The sequence below is a fragment of the Rhipicephalus microplus genome, chromosome 6, assembly GCF_043290135.1.
Source record: "Rhipicephalus microplus isolate Deutch F79 chromosome 6, USDA_Rmic, whole genome shotgun sequence".
Taxonomy (NCBI): Eukaryota; Metazoa; Arthropoda; class Arachnida; order Ixodida; family Ixodidae; genus Rhipicephalus; species Rhipicephalus microplus.
This window is the reverse complement of record NC_134705.1, coordinates 66,791,960-66,814,359: the sequence shown is the minus strand read 5'-3', so window position 1 is coordinate 66,814,359 and position 22,400 is coordinate 66,791,960. Positions and strand designations below refer to the sequence as shown.

Sequence of the window (22,400 nt, the reverse complement as noted above, 5' to 3'; positions counted from 1 at the left end):
CTAGTACTAAATTTTGCATGTTCCGTGTACGTGCACACCAATCGTGGGATGAAGGCGAAAAAAGCACACATACACATACAAGTAAATGCCAGGTGATTGACCCCTCCCCCCACAAGGCCGTTCGTGTAATAAGTGCCCGAGATGTTTACACTGCTGCCTTATTATTTATAAAACCAAGCTCAAAACATGCAAAAACATTTATCTGCGCAGCGGATCGTGCCCTCGTAAAACACATCCATTCACCATGCCAGCCAGAAGTGAACGCACGCATGAACAAGTCACAGCCTCCTGCGGCGATATTTGTAACGACCGAGCGCGCCATATTCGAATCAGCCAATGGCTAATAGATGAACTTTCTATGAGTGATTTTTGAGCGTCTTCTGTCATATGTCGAGAAAACAGAACGTAATTTTAGCTTGTTTTGATACTTTATTGAAATTCTTGGGTGCGTGCTGCACTATAATAATTGACTCACGTGTTGTCGGCAGCCTCTGCCACCTATCGGCAGCCTTTTCTGACCTTGCTCAAAAAGTGTTTCAGGGCCCCTTTAAGAAAATATTATATTTAGTGGCCAGCTAAATCATGTATCCTTTATTATAATCACACGTGCTGACGTCCGATGCAGTGTGTTCTTGTACTGCGCAAGATTGCTGCAATACTAAATACTGTATTGCACAGCCTGTATATTGCACGCGTGTGTTTGTGAAGCATCAACGTTGCCATCACTGCATTTCCGATCAGGAGAAGTTATTTTCAATATCTTTTCATACAGAAGTGTGAACGTGTGGTAGAGCACCTGCTTGCCGCTCGAACAGCCTGGGTGAGATTCTTACTCGGACCTGGAATAATTCATTATGTATTTTAATTGCCTATTTACAGATTTTTTGCTCATGGACAAGGTGATTTGTCGCTTTTAGCCAACATCACCCTCACGCACGCAGCAATTCTGAGAACATCGCTGAAAACTGCCGTGTGTTTTGCCGCCATTTTGTTTTGTTTTTTACCTCGGACCAACGAAAAGCGAAAAGCAACGCAGTCAGATGCAGAAAGCAGCATTGCTACTCCAAGCCACAGCACCAGAAATTGTCAGTTTTCGACAATTTCGGTTGAATGGCAACAGAGAAGGATAGCTATAACACGCTTCTTCAAAAGTATCAAAGCTGTTACCAGCACCACACAAATGAATTATGAGAACGGTACCTGTTTCGGAAGGGCGTATAGCCGGATGGCGAGTTTTTTGAAAGCTCATTAAGCCACCTGTAGTTGAACGCTCAGAATTGGCAGTTCGGAACGATGCGTGGACCCATCAAAAGGCATGAAGGGGTGTTCAGAACGGCTGATGACAGACTTAGAGAACGTCTTTTCAGAGAAGATTCACTTTTGATATATTGTGTCTTTAAATCAGTGCGATTCACAGAAAAAAGAGCAAACTAAAAAAGAGTGGAGCAAGCCCGCAAACAGACGTTTCATTGATTGATATGTGAGGTTTAACGTCGCAAAAGCACCATACGATTATGAGAGACTCCGTAGTGAAGAGATCCAGAAATTTATAACACCTGAGGTTCTTTGACGTGCACACAAATCTCAGCACATGGGCGTACAGTATTTTCGCCTCCATTGAAAACGCAGCTGCCGCAGACGGAATTCGACCCCACAACCTGCGGGTCAGTAGCCGAGTGCTTTAGCCACTAGTTCACCACGGCGGGGCGGAAGGGAAGGCTGTTGAAGCCACCAGCATAGAAATAAATTGTCAAGCAACGAAAATACGCAGAGTTAAACAACCTGCAAAACTTTAAAAATGCATGAAGAAAAAAGAGCCAGCGTTGGTCAACAATGCCGAAAGTGCGACTGGAAAAATAGTTTTGCAGTGGCCTGCAAAAAAAGGGGTCCTGTCGACCATGTTGACGAGGCTCGCAGCAACTCACCGAATACGCCGCATGAAGTGTTGCAAGTATTCTTCAGCAACACTTCGATATGAATGATAAATGCAACCACAAAAAGGGCAAGCCCAAGCTCTAAGTAAACAGAGGGTCTGAAGTGAATTTGATTCCTTTGAGTAGGCTCCCTGCCAGGAGGCCACAAATACGAGCGTCAGGAGGGCAAGGCCATGCTACGTAGTGGTCAAGCCATGAAGGTTCTTGGAGCAGTAGTATTGCCAGATACTTCCCAAGGCAAGACTGTGAGTCTGAAATTATTCCTAGTATTAAAAGCTTTGCCATATTTGAACTCTGCGTGTGAAAAATTTTGCATCGCGCGTCACACCACACATATGCCGGCAGTGCTGTCTCAAGCTGGACCAAGACAGGCAACACGTCGGGAACGTGTACTCCAAATTTAAAAACTTGACTTGCTGCGCAAGTTGAAGACGATTTTTCAAGTTTGAACCAACTTCTCTGCAAAGAAGTACTGGCGCAGTTCAAGACTACCAGACATTGTTTTGTGGTTTCGGTTGCGTTCGAACGCCTTGAAATACAGTGCTTCGATAAGAAAATCGTGCAGTTGAACAACCGCATTAAGTGCCCCACCTCCTTAAACAACCCCGCAAAATTAGTTACAGCGTAATAGTGAAACAATTGCTATAGCATGATATTCAAACGATGACAAAGAGCAGGAAGAAGACGAGCGCTAGAAGACAAGCGCAAGAAAAAGATAGCGCTCGTCTTTTTCTTGTCCCTTTGTCGTTGTTCTGATCTCGCGCTATAACAATAGTCATGTCATACCAAGTAGCAAAAACCACCACGCTTCTAAGTAAAGTCACGCAAGCACTATTCCAAGCTTTGAAGAATCGAGTAAATGGGACAATGTATTGGGCTTCGAAAATAAAAATAAATGCTAAACACATCAGTTAATTCAGCAGGTTTTCCAGTGCTCTGTCAGACAATCTGTCTACAAAAAAGACGGAAGCACAAGCAAGAACTAGAAGAAAACAGAACCAGATTTTTCGAAGCAGTAACTTTTCAGATGTGTTGGGAAGGCAGAGAAAAAGGGCGTTCACACTGATGTCAGAGACGAACACACCGTGGATAACAAGGCTGAACCCTACCTTGTAGGAGTTCCTCAAAAAAAAGTGCGCAAAAACCGAAAGGGGGGTCCCGAAAGCGCACATTTGCAGCACTTTTTTGATGCTCTGAAGAAGATCACGTAAAGCCTCTTCCAGGGATGTCCGAACGGAGAACAGAAGTACCGTTAACACTACATCTTGTCCCACAGTGAACTGCTAATGGCCTTCCCGAATTCCATACACTTCGCGGGCGGAAGTACATGAACGCACCTCAATGCAATATACCAAAAAGGGCGCTCTCACAATTTCACCCTCGTGAAATTCTTCGCCTGAGGGATGAGAAGGCATGCTGAAGAAAAATCAGGGTGCTCCACCAAGTTGACCCCCTTCATACAGAATACTCAAAGAATATAGTTATGAACAAATTGGCAAATTCCACGTGCATTGGGAATCGATGATAAAAGAAGCACGAATGAGGAAGGTAAGTATGTTACATTTAATATCTGCTTATGCAGGGATTAATATGTTTCGACCTGTCATTATCTTCGCAGTCCTTTCCGGTCACGTAATCCCAAATTTGGTATATGTGAAGCTAGCGAAACGGCCACGAGCGTGCTATGAGCGTAACATGTAATTTGTAGGTGACCCGCATGTCAGGACTGTCATGTTTGAACGTGCAATTTTCCTTCTTCGCCCACTCACGTCACGTGATACTACATTTAGTATATATGAACCTAGCGAAATGGTTGCAAACCCGCTATGAGCGTAGCATATGATCATGTTTTACACAACATGGATAATATATTATTGTCATGTTTGGACGAGTTATTTACCTTCGTCGCCCATACAAGTTACCAAGTTACGTAATATCAAATTTGGCATATGTGGTGCTACCGAAAGGGCCGTGACCAGACGATGAGCGTTGCCCGTAGTCTAGTGTTACATGACGCACATGCCATCATTATTTTGTTTGAACACGTCATTTACTTTCGTTGTATATTAACGTCATGTTATACCCAATTTTCCCATATGTGAAGTTAGCGAAACAACCGCTTACATACTATCAGCATAGCATGTCGTCATGTTTCACACGAAACACATATTACGATTATTGTGTTTGGACGTGTCATTTACCTTTGTCGTTCATTCGCGTCACGTAATACTGAATTTGGTATATGTGAAGCTTGTGCAACGACTACGAGCGCATCAAGAGCGCGGCGTGTAGTCACGTTGTTACATGACACGCTTCCCATTATTTTGATGTTTGCACATAAAACATGCCTCGGTCATTCATTCACATCCAGTAACACAAAATTCGTTATAGGTGAAGCTAGCGAAATGACCGTGAGCGCATCAAGAGTTTGTCACGTAGTAATGTTTTTACATGACACGCACGTTGCGATCATCACGTTTGGATGTCTTATTTACCTTCGTCAGCCATTAACGTCACGTAATACCGAATTGCGTATATATCCAGCTAGCAAAACAGCCGCGAGTGCATAATTAGCATGGTACGATGTCATGTTCTGACTTGAGACCAATATACTGATTATCATATTTGCACCAATCATATACCATCACCATTCATTGATGCCCCGCCGCGGTGGTCTAGTGGCTAAGGTACTCGGCTGCTGACCCGCAGCTCGCGGATTCGATTCCCGGCTGCGGCGGCTGCATTTCCGATGGAGGCGGAAATGTTGTAGGCCCGTGTACTCAGATTTGGGTGCACGTTAAAGAACCCCGGGTGGTCAAAATTTCTGGAGCTCTCCACTACGGAGTCTCTCATAATCAAATGGTGGTTTTGGGACGTTAAACCCCACAAATCAATCAATCAATCAATCACCATTCATTGACGTCACGTAACACTGAATTTGATGTATATGAAGCTAGCGGAACGACCACGAGTGCACTATGAGCGTAGCATGTAGTCATGGTGTTACATGACGCGCATGTCATGATTACCATGTTTGGACATGTTATTTACCTTCGTCGTCAGTTAGCGTAATATGTACCAAAATTGATATATGGGAAGTTGGCGACACGACCTCGAGCGAATCATGCGCGTGCCATGTAGTCGTGTTGTTACATGACACACATCTCATAAATACCATGCTTGCACGAGTCACACACCTTCGTCGTCTATTCACGTCCCGTAATACAAAATCTTGTATATTTGAAGCTACCAAAATGGCCACGAGCGAATCATGAGCGAGGCGTGCAATCGTGTTGTTACATGGCATGCATGCCATAATTTCCGCGTAAGGGTCTGTCACTTGTGGTTGCAATGCAGTCAGGCCATATCATACCAGTTTTGCAACATGTCATATGAACTAAACTACCGCAAGAGCAGCAAAAGCACGAATTGTGAATCTTGACCGTCATGACATACGTGTCATAATTTTCATGATATGGCCAGTCACTTAGGCTCGTAGATTTCTGCTACATCGGTGTCGCCTACAACTTAAGCTATGGTAGCAAGATCCTATGAGGGTGCGCTGAGTCGACATGAATGACATCCACAACGCGGGTTAAGTGGACGACTTCGCAAATTTGAGCTTATTCGTTACGACGGGACCGTGGCTAAGTGGCGACCCTTTTGGGATAAGCGCTTGCACTCCGTGCATGAGAACCCGAGGCTTTCCAACGCAGACCGATTTGACTGTTTGGTCTCACTACTAGATGAACCTGCAGCTCAAATCGTCGTAGCTATTCAGGTGACAGATTCTTGTTATGATGATGCGCTTGAAGTTTTGAAAAATTGGTTCAAAAACCAGAAAAATATTGAGCAAAGATACCCAAAAATTACGCACGCTCGAAAGAGTGAAATCAGCAAACAATGTCACCGTTCTGCGGAATTTCTTCGACACGGTGTGACTGTTTAGGAGATGACAGCATAGTCTCAGAATCACGAACTCTTCATACGAGGCTACGCTGAATGAAGTGCTGCTCGGGATCACACCAGATGACATCGTAGAATACAAAAAAAGAAAAAAAAGTATAGGGAACGCGACGGAAACAAGCCAGGCTTTCTTATGTTAGGAACCTGAGCAAATGACGAAGTTTCTACGCTTCGAAGTTGAATGTCGAGATAAGAGTTCTTTAGTGAACGATTTGCCAAAGACATCAGACTGCAGCGTAACAGTAATAAACAGATCATTCAATAAGCTGTCTGTGACTTCTACGGATGTGAAGCGTGGAAGCTTGGGCAAGTAGGTAGGACATAACTGAATGCAGAAAAGTGCAACCGAGAAGTAGTTACGTCGTAACTACGGAAGCGAAAAAACAAGGACAGAAAAGAGCACTGACTTTCAACAAAGATTTAATACCGTAGTGGTGTACATATATAGGCGAAAAATGAGAAAAATGGGCATGCGTAGAAGGGTGCAGGAACAACTACTGCGATACAATGTCAGCAAAACTCTTGTCTCTTGTTGAAAAAATCGAGATACGCAATCTCCTTTTGCAACAACGCAACCGATAGGCTACTTACACGTTTACCGTCAAACTTGTTTATTTGATAAGCTTCAATTATCTCACGCTTGCCTGCGAGTTGTGCTTGCTTAATACCTCAAAACGCTAAAAAACTGGCACGCAGCCGCAGTCTCGGCAATGGATTCCGAGGTGTCCTTGAACTACGTTGTGTACAATGTTATTGTGCTCTCTTAAGCGGTCATTAAGGCACCTTCCGGTTTGCTCTATGTATACCGTTCCGCACGAAAGCGGAGTGAGATATACGACACCAATAACACAAGGTACAATAACAATGTACACAACGTAGTTCAAGGACACCTCGGAATCCATTGCCGAGACTGCGGCTGCGTGCCAGTTTTTTAGCGTTGCGAGGTATTAAGCAAGCAATACTCGCAGGCAAGCGTGAGATAATTGAAGCTTATCAAATAAACAAGTTTGACGGTAAATGTGTAAGTAGCCTATCGGTTGCGTTGTTGCAAAAGGAGATTGCGTATCTCGATCTTTTTTGAGTTACATATGTATTTGTTTTTTCAGCCCATTCAACAAGAGACAAGAGTTTTGCTGACATTGTATCGCAGTAGTTGTTCCTGCACGCCTTTACGCATGCCCATTTTTCTCATTTTCCCCTATATATGTACACCACTCCGGTATTAAATCTTTGTTGAAAGTCAGCGCTCTTTCCTGTCCTTGTGTTTTAGCTTCCATAGTTCCGAAGTAACTACTTCTAGGTTGCGCTGTTCCTGCATTCAGACTTCTACAGCGTCGTTTTTTCTCTACAAGACACTATTTACGCTCTCGTCCTGTGTTTTCTGCTGCGCTGCTGATGACAAGACAAAGAACTGCACAAGTGACATCGTACTTGTCGAGAAGCGCAAAAAACTTGTGAAAGATGGTCGATGCTTCCGGTGCACGCCAAAAGGTAATCATGTCCGTGATTGCCGACGGAGAGTACACTGCCAGGCATGCAAGCACAGACACGCCTCCTCGATGAGCATTGCTCGTAGTTTAGAAATACTATCGACTAATTCTCAGAATAAACTAACTGCAATGGTGCATGTTTCTGCTCAGAAAGCTTCAGCTCTCCGACATATCAAAGAAGTTCTACTCCAGACATTTCCAGCTTGGATAACGACTTCGTCACATTGTCGTTATACTCGAGGAGTTCTGAATATTTGAAGCCAGCACACATTCTGTACTGAGTGTACCTTTCATGTTAACCTACTAAATATTACCGAAACCAAACTCGTCAACAGTGCGTTTGGTAGAGCCAGTAGTCCGACACGGTGCTTCAGAATAGTCAAGTACAGGCTACGCAGTCAGCTTGACAGTCTCAATATGGACGTCGAAGCCGTAGTGGCGCCCTTTATTTGTGGGGAGATGATTGAAGCACCAAGTCAGAGTCGCCTTCTTCAAGCCATCGCAGCACAGGGCAAACATCTGGCCGACGCAGTCGTATACCCAAGCGTATATTGTGAGCCAGGTGTGAGTGTCCTCATTGGATTGAACCAGCTTTGGAAGTGATGCCCAGCACGAGCGAAGTGAAATGGGATGAAGAAAACGCTGCCTTACTCACTTGATAGATTTTATTCATTGATTTGTGGGGTTTCATGTCCCGAAACTACCACATGATTATGAGAGAAGTCGTAGTGGAGGGTTCAAGAAATTTTGACCGCCTGTGGTTCTTAAACGTGCACCCAAATCTGAGCACACGGGCGTGCAACGTTTCTGCCTTCATCAGAAATGCAGCCGCCTCAGCCGGGATTTGATCACGCGACCTGCGGGTCAGCAGCCGAGTACCTTAGCAACTACACCACTGCGGTGGGGCCTGGCTTACTCGCAAACAACTCATATATGGGCTGAACTCTCCAGGGCGCAAATATGGCGTTGGAAGCGCAACTAGGAAATCAAGCACCCAAGTATGTGTTCTTAGAACAGATTGCCACAAAAATTTCGACGTCCCTTTCCAATTACAATGATTGCGGCACCTCGAAGACATCTGAATGTCTGACACGCCAACGCACCAGCGCTCTGCAGATGTTACAGACAAATTTAGCATCACTGCTGCTCTTCCAGAAATATGTTATGAAGTTGCATTGCCCTTGAAATCACCTCTTGTCGACATGGTCAACAATCAGAAAGTAGCCCTTTCGAAGCTTCTTGGACCCGTCAGGCGGCTGTCATCAAACAACGAATCCATAAAAGCCTACGAAAAAGCTATCAGGCAATACGAGATGAACGGTCATGCTGCAAAAGTTGAAGATGCCCCTTATTGTAAGATCCCGTGTATTACATGGTGCATGGTGAGGTAATCCGTGAAATATCGATGACAACGAGACTTTACGTGGTCTTTGACGCATCATCACATGCATCAGGAGCTTGCTCTAATAATGAACAGCTCGAAAAAGGTCCTAATCTCAATGCCTACCTTTTTGAAGTTATGGTCAGGTTTCGCCTTTTCGCTACCGGAATTACAGCAGACGTGCAGAAGGCGTTTGTCGCCTTCTGCACGTCTCTTTTCGACAAACAGCTTTTGTAGCCTGGATGGTATAAGACGTCATGCTGCTTAGTTTAGCACCTCATCGAAAAACAACTGTATACTACACAAAGAACAACGTTCACACAAACAGGCTAAACGAGACGATAGCCCGTATGCTATCCATGTGCGTTGAAGAAGATGGAGATGCTCTTCGTTTCTTGTGGTTTGAAGGGCTATCAATGGCTGACAGGCCACTGCAAAAAATACAACAAATGCGAATGACTGAAGTTCCATTCGCCACTTCCGCAAATCCGTTCCTGTTATCTGCAATGATTGAATACCATTTAAATAACGTTGGACAAATTTACGAAGTAGCAGCTGCAAAACGAAAAGCAAGTTTGTCTGCCGATCACCTAGATTTCGGAGCTTCAACTACAAAAAAAGCACTACAACCCTCCGAATGGAGGAAGGCCATAATGAGGCTGGCCGAAATAAAAAGCAGAAGTGGTCGACACACTGCGACCAATCAAGAAAGAAGCTGAAGTACGCAAGATAAAGGTCAGCTGAGGAGGTTTCCCAGTCTAAGGCTTTTGGACTATCCTGTTATTACACTGACAACACCATTTCGGCGAAATTTGACTTACTGACAGATGTCATAAAAGTGAGACTTAGTACGAAGCGAAGTGTGCTCCAGGATTTATCACAAATTTTTGACCCCTTCGGACTTCTAGCACCACGTACAATTCGAATTAAGGTACTCTTTCAGAAGTTATGAATGCAAGGACTCGACTGGGAAAGCGTTCTTCCGGAGACATTTATGATCGAGTGGGACAAGTGCACTGTCGAACTTCAAGACCTTGAAGACTTGAGAACCAAGAGGTATGAACCAGACAGCATCAGCTCTCTAAACAGTGTATACCAGCTGCATATTTCGACAAATGCTAGCCCAAGTGCCTAAGGAGTGGTGGCATACGTACGAGGCGAAGACAGTACTAGAACGGTTTGACTCCAGTAGCTGCTCGCAAAGTCTTGGTTTGCTCCAATCAAGGACCTGACTTCACCACCCCTGCAACTCGTCGGTGCGGTTCTTCGAGCTCAACTTCCTAAGGTACTCCTAAATACTGGGCCCGTTGGTATTGTCGGGCGCGGAGGATGTTGTAAATCGTTTGAACTTCCCGCGTTTGAACTTCCCGCGGAGGATGTTGTAAATCGTTTGAACTTCGCGCACATTCAAGGACTGAGAACGACCAAGAGGAAGAGAACGTCAGAAACCTGAAGACGCTTTTACTTAAGAATCCTCGGGTTTGCATCTCTTTCGTTTGGCACCTTTAAACGTCGAACCGTAGTTTTAGCACACCAGCCTGGCTGAAGTGGCTATCTGCTCTGTCCTCTGATGTAGAGCACTCGTGCTCTCTCAATTCATACGCACAGTTCAGTTTGTTGCAGTGATTTGCCGCCTGCGCTATAGATTTCTCGACTGCCATAATATGTTGGTTTATTGATAGCGGTGATGTGTTCAATTCACTATACGCGGGCACGTGAGTTTCTTCTTTTTTTGCGTTTTTTGTTGGCAAGCAGCTTATAGCGAAGTTCACTGCGATGTGCTTTCTGCGTGACCACTTTTACTAGGATGCGCTAACTAACGTTCCCCCCTCTTAAGTAAGTGGTGCGACAAGGTAGGGTGGAAGGGATGGCGTGAACACTGCCTCCACTCCACGCACCACATGGCAGCGTCGGTGAGAAGCTGCCACAGACGAAACGAGGGCTCGACGCGGTCACACACAGAGGCCGAGGTGAGCAACCAAACCCCACCGTACGACACACCCATTTCAAAGCCAAGTGTGAGCATCGAGACAATGCGTCGGCTGCAGACAGACGAAAGGAGCCTAACGCCTGTGCTGGAACGCCTTGCTAAACAACTTGAACGCCCGAGCTTTGACGGTGCAAACTTCAATAGAGTTGCACCATCTCCCGCAAAAGGGGACCATGAGGCAATGAGAAACAGCACGTGGGGCGCACACCACCCTAACTTCAGTTTGACTAGGCTGAAAACATCAACGTAAACACCTATTCAAACCGATGCAAATGTAGTGCGCCACCCCCGCACTGCTTCGCATCGCATGATGTTGCCTTTAGCGGGAGGCAGTGTAACTTCAAAAAAAAATTGCTTTCCTTCCTCAAAAGACGCTAGTTACAGCGTGAAGCTCGAAAACACATTTTTTCGGAGAACAAGAAAGTTCTTAGGCTAGAAACGCGCACGTGAAGCAAAGACTGTGGGGAAATTTGAGCTGGTGGCTTGGCTGTCCTCCTCTCACTTTCCTATCACACACACAAAAAAAAAACGCTACCACCGTTTCTCAGTGCCTTCCCGCTCAGTGAACAGCAGGGAAGAGGTGTACAGAGTGTCCAAGACTAATAAAAAATACTGGGATGCACAAGGAAACACTGTACTGCGTGAGCGATTGCACACGAGTTTTAAAATGTACTATTTACCCTTCAGTGAGGCCCATCTTTTAGCGAACTAGGAGGCACTTATCAAATGAGGGCATGCTGCAAAATTATACATGGAATTGCTAGATATTGAGGTAGATATAACTTTACATCCTATATTCGACTCTTACCCAGTTTTTGTTAGGCAATGCACGTGTATCTCTGTATAAAAAATCTATGCATTCTGCGCGTGCTTTTTTTTCCAGAGCGTGATCAAGTGTGCTGAATTCAGTTCACATGATTGCGTCACAAAAGTTATTTGAAACATTATTTGACATACGTAGTGGTCTGATATTAATCATCAACTTACTCAAGAAATTAATATTTCTTGATTGACAGTTCATGTCGTTTTCATTTTTATAGCGAAGGATTTATAACCTATTGACAGTCCTATTGTATTTTCCTGTGAAAAACTAAAGGATAACCTAACATTTCCTTTATGGCAGAAAAAAATCACAGCACATTTATGGAAGGCATGATAATTAGTTGGGCGAAGCATCCGTCTGTCCGTTCGTTCTTGGTTCTGTTCTTCTGTGTGTCCGTCTGTGCGTCCCTCCATGCGTCCGTCCGTCCTTCCATGCGTCCGTTCGTACGTCTGTCCGTGCGTTCGTCCGCGCGTCTGTAGATCCTCCGTCCATCTAGTGAACACTCCAAGTACCACCATCTCACTTCTTTTCATCATGCAGAAGTACCGCCATCGAGCGGACATTTCTATGACTGAAACAAGAGGGGGCAGGGCCCGACTAGAGAAGCGGCGCACGTGCACTTTCTTACTGCCTACGCTTCGTGTCTAGTTCATGGTGCTGTGGCCCAATCTTCGCTAAATCTGCGTGCTTAGAGAAAGTGGTTAACGATTTAGAGTACTCGGTACTCTACTATAGGAGAGCATAACGCCATCCCGTCACGTTTGAACTACAGACTACTTATACAGCCCAGATGCTGAGTATAAATGTAACCTCGCTAAAAAAATGAGGTTACGCCCATCGAGTTTAACGATGCAACCTTTTCTGGTGTGATAGTGTGTTCAATGCGCCTCCTTCTGTTATTAGCTTTTTTATGTAAGCATCAAACTCAAGGAAAATCTTATTGGAAGTTGGGTCACCGATACTATTCTCGTAAGTTACTTCATCGGAAACAACCATCTCTTTATTTATGATTACCATGCGCGGGTTTCCTCCTCAATTCAAATGAGCGCAGCGTGCGGCTCCTTATAGCCTGGCAGTGTACGTTGCTAAGTACTGTTACGACGCACTATCACTACTACTACGACTAGTATTGCTACTACTACTACTACATACCTCACGGACGCACGACCAACGGCTTAACGAGCATGGCCCGTATAAAGGAAACGCTTTTAATGCATAAGGCAAGCTCTTTTCCAGCAAAACAGTAATTGTTTGCTACAGTTGTTGTAGTTTCCTCTTCGCCTTCACATCAGAACAAGGTAAGCTTTATTTGCAGATTCCTGAAAAAGGCAGATCACTGACTTGTCACTAATTAGTTTTTATCAAACGCAGTTTCAACCGCACGAGGTGAAAATAACGACATTTTATGGCTAATCTCCACGTTTCCTGCGGTTACCGTGAATTTTTGAAGCCGCTTTGAAGCACGTATACAGTTACTTCCATATCTTGCTCCACTAAGCCTCGAATCACGTGTAAAAATGAAATAGATGATAATTATGAGTATGGCTGACCGAATGAATAACGCATCGGTATCCATGGCATAGGTATCCATAAACAAAGAATTTTTAGCATCACTCCTGCCCATCCAGCAGTGTTTTCATAACATACTTTCTCTAAGAATAAAGCACTTACCCGACTTGGACCGGGAATGGGACTTGATCGCCGCAGAGGCAAAACAATCTGCGAACGCATCAACACAACTATATGCATTCTTCCGCAGCGTTGTTTATAAAGTTAGAGTGAATCCTGACTAATTATCAATATTCCCCTGAAGACAACTATCTTGGAAAGACATGCAGGAGATGGAGCGAAGAAAAGTGCGTACATATATTTTAATCAGGAATTTGGTAGGGTGGGGCGAAAATATTTAATATATATATAGCTGAGAGGCTTTTGAAAAGCGTGCAAAAATTGTTAAGAACCTAAGTACGATGATGTTCACAGTCGAACCATGTCCAGTGTACTAGAGAATAGGATTATTTTTTGCACCATGGGTATGCACGTTTTGCCACTTTCTTTGAAAGAGTGTTGTTTGCGGCCCTGTCAGAAGGTTAATTGTCTTGAAAAACAAAAAAAATGGTTTGTTTTTGTCTGAGAAAAAGAAAAAATCATCATACCTAACGTCAACAATAGCGTCATTATGGTAAAAACCTAGGACGGAGAGCGCTTAGATTCCACAAGCCAGCTTCCTCTTATACCGCTTTATTCTCGTGCTCCATGCTTTTAGTAGAGATCCTAGCATGCTCCCATTTCATTTTCGATGACTGGGCTTCAAGTTTGTGGCCTGACGCTTACTCACAGTTTTCTTATTTCCTGCATGTTTCGCACGACGCGATCCAATTGCATCCTGGTGTCCAGTGCACTGAACATAGTTATTCTCGCATTGTAAGCAAAATACCGATTAAAAAACTACCTTCTTGGATCATTGTTTCTACAAGGCATTATACTGATTGCACAATTAAGTTATTTGAATTCCACGAAGATAGCTCCGAAAATAATTTTGTATACTTTACCACACCATGCGCAGGTTTTTTCTCGTGGACGCTGCCTATACTTTAAGGCCCCCACATAAGAAAGAGCGGCACAAAGAGGAAAAGCTTTAAAAGTTATATTGCTCGCCTTTTAAAGTGCCTGCTTGGTATCGGCATCGATTGAGACTCTGCTTGCGTTTCTGCATCACCTTTTTTATTATGTCTAGTACAATGGTCGCTGGAGTCGAAATGAATATAAGGGACTATAATAAGCGCTACCCTGACTGCACGCAAACGTTTGTGCTGGTTGGCATGAAGTTGACGCCTTGTTTAAAGCACAGTGCACTTGAATTGTTTCTCAATTTCTCGTAATTAAAGAGAGTCGTTTTTTTGTATATGCAGCCTGAACCTATTCTCATCGGTGAATATATACGATATTTTAGTTGCTAAGCCTGTATTGTAACTCATAGGTTCCTTCCAAATTTGATCTTAATCTGTTCGGTAAATATATAAAAAATATTTTTGAAAAGGGTGACTTCGAATCCACCGAAGAAAATTGTTCATATTGTCACGATGAGCCTTCGTCCGGCCACTTGAAATTCACGCGTACCGTGGCCCGGATTCGCGAACAATACTACTGGCCTAAGCTCAATCGGGACGTGAAGCATTGCGTAAAAACCCGTCATGCATGCCAGCACTGCAAAGCATCGCTTCAGCACCCAGCGGGCTTTTTGAAGCACGTTGCCCCGCCAGCACAACCGTTCCAACAATTTCGCATGCACCTTCTCGGACCTTTCCAAAGTACAAAGACAACTGCAACCACTGAACTCTAGTCGGTACTGGTTACATGATATGTTAATGGGAAATGAGAGCATTACAACGTGCACTGCCATTGAAATTGCCCACTTTTTTATGAAGAACATCAAGGTTCGTCAAGAAGCACCATCAGTATCACAGGTGATTGTGAAACAGCTTTTGTCGCCTGGATGGTATAAGACGTCATGCTGTTTAGTTTATGATTGATTGATTTGTGGGGTTTAACGTCCCAAAACCACCATTTGATTATAAGAGACGCCGTAGTGGAGGGCTCCGGAAATTTTGACCACCTGGGGTTCTTTAACGTGCATCCAAATCTGAGTACACGGGCCTACAACATTTCCGCCTCCATTGGAAATGCAGCCGCCGCAGCCGGGAATCGAACCCGCGACCTGCGGGTCAGCAGCCAAGTACCTTAGCCACTAGACCACCGCGACGGGGCCTGTTTAGTTTAGCAGCTCATCAAAAAACCACTGTATACTACACAAAAACCAACGTTCACACAAAGAGGCTAAACGAGACGATAGCCGGTATGCTATCCATGTGCATTGAAAAAGACAATAAACACTACGATGATGTAGCGGGAGAGGAAGACGGGACGGCGGCCAACGTGGTCGTGTCGTTCTCTCGCCACTTTATTCCACGCCTGAAGCAGAGCGGCGTGGCTTTCCACGTCCGATACGCCAACTGCGCTAGCTTTTTCTAATCCTCGCGCAGCTCGAGCTAGCATCAGCTGTGCGAGAGGCGCGGCGCGGTGATTGAGAAATGATGATGGTGATGGTGGCACTACAGGGCTCCCCCCCCCCTAGCGCTTTGCGCGATTTGAAGGCATATGAAAAAAGGAAGAGAGCGACAAATGCTATATACATGAACGACAATCCATAAAGTGTTCATTTGGCAAGTCCAGGTTGTCAACGTTTATAGGCCATCGGTAAGCAGTGTGTCTCCGGTGGGCGACTCTGGGAGAAGCGCAAGGGATGAAGAAGGAAGTGCCGGGTCGCTGTGGTTGCCGACAGGCGGGTCTCACGATGACCTGGTCGGACAGCCGAGAGTGGACCGTGTGTCGCGAGGTCATGCTGCTAACGTCGGCAGAGGGTCGGCAGTGCGGGTTTTGACGTTGGGGTAGACGCAACACAGACCTCAAAGTCGAGCGGCGTCTGACGTGCCGGTATAGATAGACGTGCCGACGCCCGCAGGAACGTGTCCTAACAATGCCGCTAAGTGTACGGTGGGTAGTCGGGTACACGACTAGTGGTGGGACCTTGCGTCGGATAGGCCGAGTAGGCGCTTGCGCCGTCTTCAGGGCTGTGACAGCAACTCGTGGCTGCGTAGCAGGGCGGCTCAAAACTTGCCGCAATGTGTGACGCCCAGCACGTTGTCGTCGCCGACGTAGGGTAATGGGTGGTAGACACGTATGAGGTATGAGCGTCGTCGCGGTTGTGACACACGAGCTGGCCTTGTGGACACACGTCTGGTTGTTGCCGTCCGGAGGCAAAGGCTCCGGGGAATGGTGGTGGTGGAACCCAGTCAGCGTGGGCTCGCCCGGAGTATTGGACGGGACACCTGTGCTCGTGTAATGACCTCCGGTAGTCCGCGCACGAGGGTTGGCGTGCAGGCCTGCATAATTGATGGCTGCTTCCAGCCAACACCCCTTATATTGCTCTACCGCAGGCGTTGCATGCCTGGTGAGCCCTGTCTGAAGCGGACCGGGCACGTCGTCCTCAAGCGCGTCAGTCATAGTCGCAGCGTCTTGGAAACTTGGCCGTGGTTGATGGCTGGTGGCTTTAACTTCAGCTGCGGGAAACTGCGAGGAGGATGGTGGTCGTTGCTGGCAGGACGTGCAGAACATTGAGGCTGGTCGACAGTCGCCTTCGGACATCGGGGAGGGTGAAGCTTCCGAACCGGGAGGTGAATAGCGGGCGTGACAATGCCCATCGTCGTGGTAGCCACCAGGGCGTTCGTTGAAGTTGCCGTCGTAGAACCTGACGTGTCAGCCGTGTTGTGAGCCATGGAGGTCGGCCGAGACGAGCCGGTGGTAAGCATGCCTGCAGCGTCGTTGGCCGAGGACGATGAAAACACAAACCTCGTGGCTGACTGGTCGCATTCAGCCCAAATGTCGGGAACCTTGGCGGATGGGCAGTCGGGCGCAGGACAAGCGTCGCTAGTGGCCAGACGAGAGGTTAAGTCTCATTTATCGGACGTTGTTGAAGGCGAAAGCTTCGAGGTCGGGAAGTCAATAACGGGCGAAAGGTCACCTGTGCCAGACTCCGATGCGGGCGGCAAGGTGGTCGTCATGGAGTCTGGTGGGGCCAGGGTGTCGCGTGCCGTCGCTTTCGTGGAAAACATGGAGGTAGCAAGCATGCCAGAAGGACCATCGGCCGAGGACTTCGAAAAAACGCACTTCGTGGTGGACAGGTTGTCGGCAGCAGGAACGACTTCAAGAACCTCGTCGGATCTGTGACCGGGTGCGAGACTCACTGCGCTAGTGGCCGGACCCAAGGTGGAGGGAGACGTTGTCGGGGAAGTTAGGTTGCGGTCAGATGAGAGCTTCGGGCCGGAAGGTCCAGCACGCTGCGACGCAGGGAAAACATGAAAGTCGCGGGTAAACGGCAGCGGGTGGTAGGTGAGGCCATAGCTGGCAAGCACCGCAGAGCAGAGGTCATCGTAAGACGGCTGGCTGGAGGTTGAAGTGGCAGAGTTATGACGCAACTCTACCGGAAGGGCGTCATGAAGAATGGCGTGCATCAGCGGCTGGTCCGTGACGCCATTCAGCGCACGAACGGCATCGAGCTGCATGAACCATACCTTGGGGTAGGTCGATTGGAACGGCGGCACTGGCGGGCAGAGTTGCGGGAACATGGCCGCGGGCCGCTCGGCGAAGGGCGTGTTCTCCGGGTCACCAATGTAGCGGGAGAGGAAGATGGGACGGCGGCCAACGTGGTCGTGTCGTTCTCTCGCCACTTTATTCCACGCCTGAAGCAGAGCGGCGTGGCTTTTTACGTCCGATACGCCAACTGCGCTAGCTTGTTCTAATCCTCGCGCAGCTCGAAATAGCATCAGCTGCGCGAGATGCGCGGCGCGGTGATTGAGAAATGATGATGGTGATGGTGGCACTACAATGACATCCTCCCCTACATCGCCTTCGCTGATAACACCATTTTTGAAATAACAGGTTTTTCACCTATCCGGTTGCTTCATGGCATGGAGGTCACTACACGTCTGGATCGCATGCTGCTACCAGACAGGCACCACATTAGTGTGAAGACAAATTTATTACACTCCCGGACGCATCTCGCTAGCTTGCAATCGAGAGAATCAATAAGCAACAACGCATCGATTCACAGTGGTACAATGCTCGTCATCGCAGTTTCTTACCAACGCGGAGTACGAGCATGGTTGATTACTCCCATTGAACAACGGCGCCAGTCGGAAAAGTTAGTGAACCGCTATTATGGTCCTATAGGCTTCTTTTTCGTCTTAGCGAAGTGACCTACGAAGTTCCTCTCAAAAACACGGCTCGTCCATGCCGTCGTTCACAACAGGCAGACGTCTTCCGTGTTTCAATGGTGAAATTGTTTCACCAACGCTGACTGTTCATCGAACTCGCTTGTATGGACATGTCGGGATTGTTAACACCCCCTTCCGTACTGGTTACTTTATATGTATGTTTATTTAGTTTAATCGCGTTATATTGTTGTGGCGTTGGGACGATGTTATTTGGGAAGAAGGGTGATGCCACTGATATAAGTTTTTCTGGTGTTGTTTCTATTGATGCTGGCAGGCTAGCATGTGCTGCTATCAAAAAGGGGACGAAGACAAGCTCATGACAAAGATAATACAGTCGTTTTGCCGTGAGGAGATCTAGCCTGACGTTAATGTGGGCCGTTATTTACAGGTTTATGTTACGGTAGAATGTGAAAATATTGTAATGGAGATCTAAGAGTGCACCTCCGAAGCCTATCACACCCGCGCTTTTTGTACAAATTTTGGTCTTGACATTCCCCACTTGAGTATGTAATGCGCAACTAAGCCAAGAAAGGTCAGTTGTCTTCACGATCCGACCAAGTACATGCAAGTGTAAGAGGCCTTTAGTTATCTCACGTCAGTACATTGTATGACATTATGGCCGAAGAAACAGGCAAAGTTGTCTGTGAATATCATTTCGGCAGGCTCTTCTGGCGTTGCCGTCTTCGCAGAGTGCATGTAAAAAATGTGTGCTGCCTCTCCCTGGGTGGTATAAAGGTCCAGTGACCCAGCTGTGGCTCAAACGTAAATAATAAATTTTGGCCAGATTTGGCTAAAGTACGCACTGCGAAGCGTGGGTATAGCCAATGTTAGCTTACCTTCGTGACCTAAGCAAGTACGCCCGCTGCAGGTAGATGCGAATTTTATGCCGCCTGTCCTATTACCGCAAAGCGGTGAGATGCAGCCCTTTCAAGAGTATATCAAGACTGACAGTTGCTCTTCATGGGACATAGCTCTCTCCTCGTCCTCGTTACCATCGTGGTGTTGACGTGATCGCAAAGGAAGAAGCGCGCTCCAGACTTGGCATAGGACATCTTCCGGTTGTATTCTTCCCTAAGCTCGAGCTCTTTTTCGTAAGCGTCACCGTGCGTGGCGACGAAAATTTACCTGAGGAGGTAGGCGAGCTCAACGTTCTTCTGAGTCGGGTATGTAGCATGGGAATGAACTCAAGTGGCATCTGTAGCCATGGCCTGAAGCTTGTCAGTTGGCATAATGATTCGTGTGACGCTGGTCCTGGTGACGCTACGTTTTTCGCGCAGCTGCTGTGACCATGCATTTGCAGTCGAAAGTTTTGAAGGGGTGATGAACGGGATATATTGTCACCAGAAAATGTCTCCTAATGAAGGCTCGAGTCCTAGTCTAAGCACTGCACGTTTTTTGAGCAGCTCGTGCTAACGTCTTCTTTATTCTCATTGGTTCCCTTGCTGTTGCCACGCTGCGTCAATCGTCCGCTACAATATTGTTTAGTCGTTGGCAAAAAAACACGTTGTCCTCTATTACAAACTACACCATCTTTTGCTAATGGCAACCAGGTGTAGATGCGAAGCAGTGGGCTCTAACGCCTACACCAGTGGTGGCGTTGACGCAGGCGCTCAATGTGGCGTTGCCCAGAAGATGAACCTGTGGAGCGGCGAAGTACACAGTGATAAACAAGTGTTTCCTACCGAAACATGTCAATCGCTACTAATAGGCAATGAGAGACAGAATAATTCTTTTGGAGACAGAGACCTGCAGTCCGCTTTTAGTTTAACGCATACGCTGAGAATTTTTATCGTTCAGCAACGCACGAGAGAAAAGTCCCACCGGCACCACCTTGCAGGTGAAATCTAGTGTTTATATATACGGGGTGGCCAGTGAAGGGCTGCTCAGCACGAACGGGCACTTTTTTCAATCAAGAAACTCGCTAGCAAACGCTGCCTGTGTCGGAACGGCGAGGCAAGAGAGGTGAGGACGTAGGAGAGGAGGGAGGTGACGCACAGGTGCTATGGTGGAGTAAACGTCACTGAGAAAGATGCCTAGAGGAGAGAAAGGCAAGTGCTTAGGAGATGAGGGCGACAGAGAGAGATGACGCACATCTAAAAGCAGTAGAGCATTCAGCAGTAGTGTTTCTTTTCCCCTACTGATTTCCGCTAGCAGGGAGCTTAGAATAATATCGTCTTCGCCCCTCGCTTCTCTTCAGTGAGCATATTTAGGGTTAGGGGTGAGAAGTATAACAATAATGAGTTCCAGTATATTCACACTGGTACCTATTGGAACCTGGTGACCTGATATGATAGAAGAAATATTAGTCATCCTGAGAAAAGAGGGGTTCCAATCTCTGAAGCAACCAACACAATGTACCCGTACCTTACCTCACAAAGGGGCACTGTAGTACTAGATGTGCGCCGAAATGTGGTCACTGATGAGAGGAAAGCTATGCACTCCTGATGCTTCTTGCGCTTTTTAGCATTCACGCAAACCCTTTCAAAGTACAATCGATGCGTTTTTTGCATGTGAAGCTTAGCGAAGTTTCGCCGACGTGGTGCGCGTGGAATGGTAAAGTTTAATGACTTATATCAATAGAAAAATGCACTCGAGTAAGGCTCTGAGATATAAGTTATCTTGTTAGTAACTTTCTAGTCAGAACTATTTATTAGCAGAATCAGCAAATTGGGTTGTATGCTTTATATTTCAGAAAAAGCGAGTGTAGTTTCTAAAGAGTGATTGCGCTAATGGGCTCAAGATACCCGCATTCAAATTTATATTATCGTAAACAATGTTGCGTCTCTCATAACCATATGGTGGTTTTGAGTCATAAACCCTACATACCAATCAATCAAACAATGTTTCACTTCGGCATCCTATGTTTCAAATACAACTTTAAGCTTGAACGAAATCTATCTACTTTCAGTAAAATCTTGTTGGAGTGCATAGCCTTGAAAGACAAAGAACATGGTTAAGCATTAAACCTTAAAGAACCTTAAGCATTAAAATGCAATTGCAGTCTTTAATTCTAATGTTACACATCCGGAACAAGATGTACGAAGTAACCCCCGGCAAGAATAAGGAATGTATGAAGAATTGATTGATTGATTTGTGGGGTTTAACGTCCCAAAACCACCATATGATTATGAGAGACGCCGTAGTGGAGGGCTCCGGAAATTTTGACCACCTGGGGTTCTTTAACGTGCACCCAAATCTGAGCACACGGGCCTACAACATTTCCGCCTCCATCGGAAATGCAGCCGCCGCAGCCGGGAATCGAACCCGCGACCTGCGGGTCAGCAGCCGAGTACCTTATCCACTAGACCACCGCGGCGGGGCAATGTATGAAGAAAACAATAGGTCACTGTCTATGCATTCTAGCGTTTTTGATACAGTTTTGAATTGCGTACTTACATTGTAGCAGAGAATTGTGAATGCCGTAATCTTCGACACTCGCAATTTCGCTCCGAATGGGGTCTACACAGAGACCCACCTGGCTTAAGCTAAACCTTGCGCCAAACTCATCCCTCATCACGCACTACCACCTCTAAAACCACACGATTGTCACAACGTCGTTTTTCATTAAAATATGACCTCATTAAAATATGACCTGATCCAATCGGTCACTATCGACAATATATTATTAATGATGTTGCGTTTTCTTTATATGATATTGATGGTTTTCAATAGGAACTTTGTGCACCGAGAATGCTCCCGTAAGCTTAAGATACGGTACGAATACTGCGAATTATTTTGGCTTTAGTCGTGAAACGTAAACAAGCATGACTGACAACATTGTCCCAGGGTAGCGACGGGGAAGAAGGGAGGAGTTGCAGGCGGAATAATAAACTGTTAATTTCACCCGAACTTGTGGCGAAGTGAAAGAATAATTAGACAGCAGCAAGACGCTGGCATTGATAGCGGTGAGCGGAGCACCGGCCGTCGTTCAACTGACAAGCAGCGAAGCGTGTCGGCATTTATACCCTTGCCTTCGAATATCC

At 46.2% G+C, this 22,400-nt stretch overlaps 1 protein-coding gene across 9 annotated transcripts in view; it reads right to left on the bottom strand.

Moving 5' to 3' along the window:
• LOC142764790 (uncharacterized) overlaps positions 1–22,400 on the bottom strand; it is a 318,584-nt gene that overhangs the window by 130,099 nt on the left and 166,085 nt on the right. For 4 of the 9 annotated variants that reach the window (XM_075865312.1, XM_075865316.1, XM_075865315.1 and 1 more), the window contains one exon: positions 13,256–13,303. The exons of the other annotated variants lie outside the window; for them this stretch is intronic. In XM_075865312.1, the coding sequence (XP_075721427.1) occupies positions 13,256–13,303 (48 nt within the window). The remainder of the gene's footprint in view (positions 1–13,255; positions 13,304–22,400) is intronic. 9 annotated transcript variants of the gene reach the window in all.